The sequence below is a fragment of the Gobius niger genome (genome assembly GCF_951799975.1).
Source record: "Gobius niger genome assembly, chromosome: 15".
In the NCBI taxonomy this organism is placed as follows: Eukaryota; Metazoa; Chordata; class Actinopteri; order Gobiiformes; family Gobiidae; genus Gobius; species Gobius niger.
Genome location: NC_136866.1, coordinates 18,154,096 through 18,164,914, shown reverse-complemented (window position 1 = coordinate 18,164,914; position 10,819 = coordinate 18,154,096). Strand labels below are relative to the sequence as shown.

The following is a 10,819-nucleotide window of genomic DNA, read 5'->3' as shown; positions in this document are numbered from 1 at the left end:
TTGACCAATGAGACGAGCTGCTCCTGTGAACCAGCCTGTCAGGTCCAATCAGGAGGGAGGAGGGGGAGTTTTTGAAAACTCTGTTCCTGCTCTCCTCATTTTGCAAACTAAGACGGGCTTTCTGGTTAAAGAGGTAGGAATTTGATTGTTTACTTTCAAATTTCACTCTGTCTCTCCTCACTTAGCAAACTTACAGACTATCACTTTAAAGGTGCATTATGCAACTTTTTTGTGATTTTTTTGGGGGTGCGTATTTGACCTTGTAGTGACCCTGCAGCTGTATGAGTGAGTCTGCATGGTGCCTTTATTTTCCATCACAGTGGTTTCTAGGGTGCTCCAGGATCAATTTATTTCAGGTTTTTTGAGGGTTTCTAGATGGAATATACACGTCACCATGGAGACAGATCCATCAGCAGTGAAAACCTCCTAGAAACCCTTAAAACAAGTCGCCGCCGAAAGTAAAGGCGCCATGCTAACAGCTGCTGGGTCACTTAAAGGTCAAATACACACTATCAACTTTTTTTATCCCGCATAAAATGTTGCATAATGCACCTTTAAGTGCGCCTACGGTCTCATTGCGATCAAAGACTATATTTCCAAACACATTTAACATTGAGAGCCTTGTATTGTTTACCTCCCCCTATTTTTGCGGTGCAGTGCTCCCCATGCCTTGAGGCCCGCTCCCGGTCACCTTTCCTGCCATGGGGGGGAGCGCGTGCTGTCACACTCCCCGCTCCATCCACACACACGCGCACGCACACGCACACGCACACGCACACGCACACGCACACGCACACGCACACACACACACACACACACACACACACACTGACAAGGCCCTCCCCTCCTCTGCCTCTGCCGAGCGCTTTGACTAAACCTACAGCGCTCATGGTTCACGGAGCATCTATGCATTACATGGGAACTCGAGTGTGTATAAGTGAGTAAATAGGATGGTATTGTACAGCGGCTCTATAGGCTCTTTCATAAGTGATATATTTAGCACTTCGTACCCAAGTTAGTTTTCCGGGTTTTTTTATGAGGCAGAAAAGTGAAAGCGCTGCAGGAAGGCATCATGGCTGGTGTTTTGATGTAAAGGAGAGTTGTCACGCAAACTCATCTTTTTTAAGCTTTTATACTTTCAAAACAGTGTTTCCTTCTGTCTCTCAGGCTGCCTGTTGACTTAGTTTTTTTGTAAACAGTAACCTGGAAGTGTCCTCTGCATTTTGAAGTCACCCAACATTAGGGCTGGGTTGCGTTCAAATAAATGTTTGCTTTTAATACATTTATATTTCTCTATACCAGTAGTACCTAAACCATTTTTTTTTCCGTTCCTTTGAATCTGTGCCGTTTATTAGTTATCATGCTGTTCGCTAAAAGTGACAGCTTATGTTTTCTTCTGCACAGTTCACTCTCGACTGCTGCCCCCTATGGCTCCTACAGACGGCCAACTGTCCGGCAGATTTGGCTTGCCTCCCCCCTGCTGATGTCATGAGGTGGTGATCTGGATTTGCCCAAAGAACAAATCGCTCATTGCTCATGGTAGATGTTTTATTTTTTTGTTTCTGCTTTATTTAAATATCTCCGATCCCTTTTTGTCCCAGCAGACCCAGACATTGTACATACATCTAATGCAGGGGTGCCCAAACTGAAATAAAAATGTGCATGTGGGTCGTGGGCCAAACACGGCCATTTTAAGCATGAAACACAACTGCAAATAATAATAGTTACTTTATTTATTTGGTTTTGTTTTCAGTCTACATTACATTTGCATTTTATTCTATCTGTGCAAATAACATGCAACATCAAAACAAATATTAACTATGGCAAAAGCCTAGTTTTAGAACAAAATCAACAATTGCTGCAATAAAGTTGAAAATGTAAACATGTTTAACAAACTGCTTTTACTAGAGACAGTGTGTCAGTTGCAGCTCATATGTCACCAAGGTGTGAGTCAGTCAGTGACCTCTGAGCCTGGACTTGCTGAGGGTCATGACACTAAAGTCTGCTCACAGATGGAAGTGCAACCAAACTTTGTACTTTTACTGTTGCTGGTTTTACTTTGTTACTTTCCACTACGAGTGCTTATCAGTGTCTGTAGATAATGTACCTACAGTATCTACAGTATCTACGGAGACTTTACCTCATTCATCTGATAACTCAAAGAAAATGTGATATTAGATCATTTTATGTGTCAGTTTAGCATAAATTCTTTTACGTTATGTCAACAGCCTTTGCAATAAAAGTTCAAACTGGGAAAGTCAATGTGCTACGACGCTCTCTGATTGATTATCACTGAGCAACAATAGTGTGTCCTTAACTTTGTAGGAGGAGCGAAACAGCGCCCAATTTGACGCCCGTGGACAAAAAGTGCACTGCATCTTGAGGATTACCAATACCATTGAGAATGAATGGGAAAAGTTAAGAGAGTTAGTATTGACCATACCTGCTGCAAAAGTAGGTCACTCTCTGGCGGGCAAACTTAAGTGTTCGAGCCAAATTTGGCCCCACTTTGGGCATCCCTGGTCTAATGCAATAACTTAATATTTAACCAGGGAGATGTCATTCCAAACTGGTATAAGTTATTGAAGTGGCACTTTGGGCGACAGATAAATGAACAAGAGCTTGGCTTGGCTTGACCCTGCTCCTTCACACAGATGAGAGCCAGGGCAGTTGTAATTTCATGGGTGTGAACAAAGTTTGCTGTGCAGAGGAGGGAACAAGCCGGTACAGAATGTCAAAGTCGAGAGCTCGCTGACTGTTAAACTAGAAAAATTGCTGTCGTAGCATTGTGTAGGTCATCCAGGACTTTTCTCTATAGGTGTATGCGATGAGATATTCACTTCGCCACAGTAAATTTGAGTCTATCTTCCCGAAGGGGAAATCTGTCCTCTGCTTTTGATCCAGACTCTAATGCTGTGAGATCTTCATTTCATCAAACAGAGGAAAGACAAAAACTGAATGTGTTTTAGACCATAATTTGGGCATTTTCGATGAATTGATTTGCACAAGCCCCCCTTCTTCTTCTTCTTCTTCTTCTTCTTCTTCTTCTTCTTCTTCTTCTTCTTCTTCTTCTTCTTCTTCTTCTTCTTCTTCTTCTTCTTCTTCTTCTTCTTCTTCTAAACTAACTAAAGGTCAAATAGAAATTAATAAATGGTGGACTGCTAGCCAAACTAGGTGCATGCCGTCACCTATTGTATAGTGCTTAGTTCTTTGCCATTTGAACATATTTTGTTGCCGAAAAGTTTCAAAGACTGACAATCGAAGTGACTCAGACCATAGGCATGAAAAATGAGCGCTTGTTTGGCTCGCTCTACACCCCATGATGCTTTGCGGCAATCTATCTTTAACTATTGTGAAAGACGCTATTGAGCTAACATCCTCGAGCGACTGTTCCTGTCAGATTAAAACTTTGTTCTTTCAAATATTTTGGCAAAACTAGTTAGTTAGCTAGTATAATAGTGATTATAGGGTCCGTTTAATGATGAGCATCTCTTTTGGGGCCCCCTCTCCTCCCTCTGAAGCCACCTGAGGCACTTTCCATAATGGATTGTCAAAATGATGTTGATGGTTATTTTTATTATAGCAGTTGAACTATTTGGGCATTCTTAAACTTCCATTTTACAATACTGGGCCTCCCTCTGGCTACTGTATCCAACCCTTATGTTTTTGCTAAATGTAGATGAAGCAACATCTCCATGGAGAACCTGGCGATGTCCCGTTCCCGGCAAAGTTACGAGCCAGGTCTGAGGAGAGGTGAGCTGCTTTTAAAGGTATTCTTTAAGGTATTTAATATAAACACATGTGCTCAAATTGACTCACACAGTAGGGTTTAAAGCGTTAGAATCAAATTTAAGTCAAATTAAAGTGGAAAAAACATAAAATATAACATACACTGCATTTCAAATTATTATGCAATTGTATTTTTGTGTCAAAAAGGTAAAACTTTTTTTTTAATTGAAACTCATGGATGGCATTGTGTCTCAGGGCTCTTTGAATCATTGACATTAATCTCAGAGACCTGGGATGATTAGTTTTCAGGTTAAGCCCAGTTAAGGGAAAAACTACTGAGAAAGGATGTTCCACTTTATTAAGTAGATCATCATTTTCAAGCAATATGGGAAATAAAAAGGTTCTCTCTGCTGATGAAAAATGTGAAATAGTTGAATGCCTTGGTCTAGGTATGAAAACATTTGATATTTCATGAAAGATTAAGCATAATCATCATACAGATAAGACATTTGTGGATGATTCAGAGCACACTCGGGTTTGAGAAGATAAAGGCACAATATGGACGGTTTCTGACAAATACATCAGATTAAGAGAACAGGTATTTGGAGCTTCTGGTGCCTCTGGAGTCTCCCGAACATCAAGGTGAAGGACCCTCCAAAGGCTGCAGTTGTGCATAAACCTATCTGGCCTCCCCTAAACTGTTCATTGAAGCTGATGAACAGAAACGGCTGCAATGGCTCAGAAATACATGAGGAGGACTCATTTTCAAACAGTCTTGTTCAATGATGAGGCCGTGTATCCCTGGATGGTCAAATCAGTGGAGTAGTGAATGGTTGGTGAATGGCCACCATGTCCCAACAAGGCTGTGACGTCAGTAAGGAGGGGGCGGAGTCATGTTTTGGGCCAGAATCATGGTGAGAGAGCTGGTCGGCCCCTTTAGGCTCCCTGAAGGTGTGAAAATGACCTTGGAAAAATATGTGAAGTTTCTGACTGACGACTGTCTTCTATGGTACAAAAGAAGAGCCATGCTTTCCCGAACAAAACATTCATGACAAGGCACCATGTCCTGCTGAAAGAATACCTCTGCATCACTGGCTGCTATGGACATAAAAGGGGAGAAACTCATGATGTGGACCCCCTCCTCCCCTGACCTCAACCATATTGAGAACCTTTAGAGCCTCAACAAAAAAAAAAACATCTACGAGGGTGGGAGGCAGTTTTCATCCAAACAGCAGCTCTGGGAGGCCATTCTGACATCCTGCAAACAAATCCAAGCAGAAACTGTCCAAAAACTCACACGTTTAATGGATTTAGGAATGTTGAAGCTGCTATCACACAAGGGCTCCTATGGTAAAATATAACTTGACCTGTTAAGATTTTTTTGATTGAAATAGCTTTTGATGTCAGTAAATATGACCTCCTAATACTACAAATTCAACAAATGACCATTTTCAGTTAATTACAAGCTTTAAAATGTATTGAAACGATGAGTTGCATAATAATTTGGAACAGTAGATTTTGAGGTTTTTACTATATTTATTTTTGAAAAAAATACTGTTATCACTGGGAGACTTTTTCAATCACACTTAAATGATCCTCTACCAGTTAAAAACTATGCTGACTCTCATTTGAGTTGACAATTTAGAAAATCTAGAAAATCTAGAAAAATGTCATTTGCATAATAATTTGGAACACAGTGTATTTGTAACATTTCATTCAATTAACTGAGTAAATACAAGCACGTTTGAGCTAATATGAAATAAATAAATAAATAAATAATTTTACAAGATAGCTACTGGATTTATCAAAACCTCTCAGCGAATCTGCCTCCCTCCTTGAATAGGAAGCCGTCAGGTAAACCCACTATCTCCTCCAGTTTTAATAAGGGCTGCTGGAGTCACCTGCTGCTCCTCATTCTGGGAGAATAATTGAGGTTAGGGATCTCTGCAGGTCTCGCTGGCTGTAGTTTCCCCCTCCTCCGTTTCCATACCGCATCTACAAGCGCGAAATCCGCCGCTCTTAGCCCACAGCTGTTTGGAGCTCAGATATTACGGCTTTTCTCTTTTCCACAGTTCGGGAGAATTGCTTCAGACAAACGGGGCCCGACTAGAATAGAACATGGTGAATTAGAAAGTGAGCGCCAGTGAGGGGTTAGATCATTTGTAAAGTGTCTTTAATGTTCAAACTTTGACATCCCTTTTTTAATCAGTATTTTTATGATTACATTTTAACTTGTCTGAGTGACCGTTCTAGTTTTAGTCTATATTCTTTAATATTTAAGCTATGTGGTGCCAGTCATGTGTGTGTGGGCACCTAAACACAGGGTGTGTCATCATCACTTACCGCTAAACTGAAGGCTGTAGACACCACACTGAGTCCTGCAGACGACCAGGCTGTGGCGAGTGAAGATCCAGCGTGCCAGGCAAATGTTTAAGATCCAATCTTGCTCAAAAGTCTCAATCCGCCTCAAAAGTTTTGTTTCCAAAAAAGTCCAAGAGTAATGTAGTCCAGGAACAAACACGAGCCTCAAATCAAACACGCCGCTGTGAGTGTTTTAGCTGCTGTATATGGAAAGTTTTGTTTTCTATTTTGTTTTGTATTGTGAGCTTTTATTATAAAGCAGCTTTCAATGGATGAACATTTGGCTATTTTGTTTCAAAACCAACTTTTTTTAAAATATTGCACTTGCACCGTGAACCGAACCGTGAGATAGCTGAACCATTACGCCCCTAATATAAACTCATGACATGAAAAGTGACATATGTCTCAGGCCTTTGTTTTCATTTGGATGATTTTGGCTTACAGCTTGTAAAAAACAAATTCTTCACTTTTGAATGGGCTTTTCCTGACAGTCCTCTCCAGACTGCGCTCATCCCTACGGCCTGTGCACCTTTTTCTTTCACACTTTTCCCTTCCACTCCATTCATGTGCAGCACTTTGAGAACATCCAACTTCTTTTGCTATGACCTTCAGAAGCTTTCTCTCCTTATGGAGGGTGTCAATGATGGTTTTCTGCACAACTGTCAGGTCAGCAGTCTTCTCCATGATGGTGAATTCTATTGAATCACTGAGAGACCGTTTACGCCTCAGGGACCCTCCACCCTGCAGTTGTTTTGGATGAAATAGCTGATGAAAAGGTGGCACTTCGAGCCGAGTCCCTTTCACAATATTCTAATCTTCTGAGATTTTGAATTTGGGGTTTTGACATGCTTGTTTAATCTTCAAAATTATAGTAAACAAAGGCTTGACATATGTCACTTTGCATGTAATGAGTCTATTTCATATATTAGTTTCACATTTTAAGTTGAATTACAGAAACAAATAAACTTTTTAACAATATTCTAATTTTCTGAGTTTCAACGCTACTTCCATTTACAGTATAGATTCACCTTTGAACCAAGAAAAAAGAAGAAGCCTAAACATTGTGACCCCTGAGGAGCACTTGTGCCCCCCTACAGGTTCCCTTGCCCCTGATTGGGAAACACCTGCTGTCTATCCCGTTTAATCTGCAGGAGTCCAGCACAGCAACATATTGCCCATAAAGTCCCACAGTCGGGGGGCCCAGCCGCTCTCATTGAACCCAGGTGAAGGGCGCAGGGCGGTGGGCGGGCGAGCATCTCCGGGACGCACGTGAGAGTGTGCGTCTCTCTCTCTCTCTCCCCTGTCCTGGCCGCACTCCCATCCCACTGCCAACGTTTGATTGGCCGCACTTAACAGGCGCAGGTGCGTGGAGTTGTGTGTGCTTTTATTCCCCCTTCACCCCCTGCCTCTCACTCTCTCACTCTCACTCACTCTCTCCCTCTCTCCCCACGACGCAGCCCCCACCTCGCCACACACCGGACACACTGACGCATTTGACGGGGGGCTACGATACGAGAGAGCCCCGTAGCGGCAGTGATCGGCTGAACAGTATAGTCACAGGGAGCAAAGCGCGCACACACGTGGAGGACACGATGATGCACGGTCGTTGCGGGATGTCGTGTGGCACTTCTCCTACAACCTACGGGGACTAATTTCTTTCTCTTTTTTCCCCCTTTTTTCTTTTTCCCCATTTGTCTCCGCTGGTTGGTTGGATTTGACCGGGGTGTCATTGGCCAGTCGCCTCGTCAAAACTCGCTTCCTATCGCGTTTGGATCGAAAAAAAAAAAAATGAGGACCTCGTATTGATTTTGGAGGGAAGCTTCAAGGTGTTTGTTCAAGGACGAGAGAGGAGAGAGTGTGTATCAACAACGGAAGAGAAAGGGGAAAGTGGCCGTGCTGTCGTGGGAACAACGGAAAGAAGCAGCAGTAGAAGAAGCCGCAGAAGCAGAAGCAGCAGCAGCAGCAGAAGCAGCAGCAGCAGTATGGAAGTCCGGGACACTGACACCACTACTAACGCGAGCGACGCGTCCAAAAAGACCATCATGGGCAAGATCTTTAAAGTTCGCAAGCGGAGGGAGATGCTCTTCGTGCAAGTGTGCTTCGTCTGCAGTGTCCTGTTCGTCGCGTGGACTATGTCAGTGGTGTTGAGCAAAACAGGTAAGTGCACGGGGGAGTGTGTATGTGAAAGCCGAAGGAGCATTGGATATAGCGCAAAAAAAAAAAAAAAAAAAAAAAAAAGGTCTGCAGTAACCCAACGTACCAGCCGCGTTTACGCTGAATTTCTACGCTACGTTCAAGGGCATTTGACAAATCCTAATGTCACGCGCGAGGGAAAAAAATCAAATAAAATCTTGCCACACAATTGACGCTGCACCGACACACACACACGACTCTTGTAGGATATCGGCGTGCGCATGTCATGTTATTGTGGCAGGTCACGTTTTGGGTTTTTTTTTCGTTTTTTTTTTTTTTTTTTTTGGGAGGGGGGGTTCCGTGTCCGTACGGGTCCGTGGATGCCGCAGTGTACGCGCTGTTGTACGGGGCACGTTTTTAATTTCAGAGCCAAGGCGGTGCGAGTGAGCGCCAGGCTGACAGGAGGAGGGGGAGAGAGGGGGAGAGGGGAGGTATAGGAGATGGAAGAGGAGATCGTGTTCCAATGATAAATGACCAAGGTCCCTCTCTCTCTCTCTCTCTCTCTCTCTCTTTCTTTCTGGCCCAAAACGAACTGCGTGCGTAAAAGGGAACCAGCCATGTATACGGATGTGAGAGGTGGAGATATGTCATGTTTATGGAGGTTTGATGAATTTGCATGGACTGTATGAGCCATATGCCCTTTGGGACGGTTTTGACTTAAAGGGCCTGTACCTGATTTTTTTTTTTTTTTTTAGTGGAATATAATTAGTTTTGTCCCTCGGTATATTGTAAAAGCAGATATTTGTGGAAAAAAAAACCTTGTCAATGGTTGTTGTGGACGAGCATTAGCCGATTGCTCCCTGAAAGTTGTGAAAAGTTGTGCTTAGAAACTCAGTGACCTATTGGGACGTTTGAAATGTGTTAAAATTAGTTTGGGCCACAACTAGAAATTTCAAATGGGATTCACCATTGTTGTGTGCAACGGCAATAAAAACAACAGAGCATTTAAAATACAGGTTTATGGAGAAATCTCATACATTTTCATTTGACTTTAGTTGTGAATTTTTATTTAATATTTTTACAAATGATCTTTTTGGAGCAACATGTCAACTCTGCCAGCTCTTCTGTTAGTACATTTTAAATTGCCTGTACAGAATAGGTCAATATTAGGCCTATATTACTTACCTTGCCAGCAATCTGAATTCTCACGGTATTTGTGAGTTTACAAACACGTGAGAATCCATCTTGAACTTCTTCCTTCACCGTTCGACAGAACCAGAATCTGGAAAAAAGACTCTATTAAGCAATGTGGCGCTGCAGGTGCTGCAACACATAACGCAAACGCACATCACTTTTTTCAAAAGTAAACATTGAATAGATTTGTGGTGTTCTTGATCCAATCAGCGGCAAATGCTGCTCCAAAAGAACGCCCCCCCCCCCCCCCAGATCGATGTCAGTGCAAACGTCATTGGCCAGGTTAATATTACTATTACTAATAATAAAATAAGACCTTAGTAATAATAACTATTATTTAACCGCAGTAATAAAATGGTTACATTAGGCCCAAACAAAAATGAACAAGAAACAAAACAAACACATTCAAGGTCGATTGGTTGAATAGTAGAGTGGAATCTCTTTTGCCCGCGAGCTGCATATTGTGTTTGCAGACATTTGTATTGAAAATAAAACAAATAATGTGTGAGCACATATGAAGCACATATGCTAAAAACGATTAGCCTTGCAGAGGCTAATATTGTAAACATTGCTATCACTGTGAAAAATGCTAATAAACTGGACCATGCGAACAATCAGGATGATGAGAAAGATGATTTGGAGCACAACTGTTAATTTTAAAGGTTTTGGTGCGAGGCCTTTAATATAATATAATAAAAAATATACATTAGCAGAAGGTAAATGAATTAAATTTGGCTTTCCGTAACATAATACTTGTCACTGAAACGCTAAGAAGCTTTGCATTGAGGTGTTTGCCCAATTGATTTTCTCATTTAGAGATGTCTTTATTTCCTTTTGTTGACAGCGTAGCGCAGAGCTCTCCGTCACACTCGGCTGCACTTTCGGATTGCGTTGTCCATAATTTTGTCATCACAATTTCGAGAGTTGTGACTTCTCAGACCATTGCACACATTGTCACAAACATATCTGCATAAGTATTGCTGGCATAATGGAACGAGTTCCCATTAGCTCTGCATACAACATTATTAGCATGGGCGATGAGTAAAAACAGGACCTGGGCTTAACCAGAGCTAAACCAGAGCTAAACCAGAGCTAAACCAGAGCTAAACCAGAGCTTTACCAGAGCTTTACCAGAGCTTAACCAGAGCTTAACCAGAGCTAAACCAGAGCTTAACCAGAGCTTAACCAGAGCTTAACCAGAGCTTAACCAGAGCTAAACCAGAGCTAAACCAGAGCTAAACCAGAAATGAACCAGATCTTAACCAGAGCCTAACCAGATCCTAACCAGAGCCTAACCAGAGCCTAACCAGAGCCTAACCAGAGCCTAACCAGAGCCTAACCAGAGCCTAACCAGAGCCTAACCAGAGCCAAACCAGAGCCAAACCAGAGCCAAACCAGAGCC

General features: G+C 42.3%; 1 protein-coding gene across 8 annotated transcripts in view; it reads left to right on the top strand.

The window, feature by feature from the left end:
• Positions 1–7,681: 7,681 nt before the first annotated feature.
• slc24a4b (solute carrier family 24 member 4b) overlaps positions 7,682–10,819 on the top strand; it is a 96,950-nt gene continuing 93,812 nt past the window's right edge. For all 8 annotated transcript variants that reach the window (XM_079572735.1, XM_079572734.1, XM_079572731.1 and 5 more), the window contains exon 1: positions 7,682–8,247. In XM_079572735.1, the coding sequence (XP_079428861.1) occupies positions 8,073–8,247 (175 nt within the window). In that variant the 5' untranslated portion in view covers positions 7,682–8,072. The remainder of the gene's footprint in view (positions 8,248–10,819) is intronic.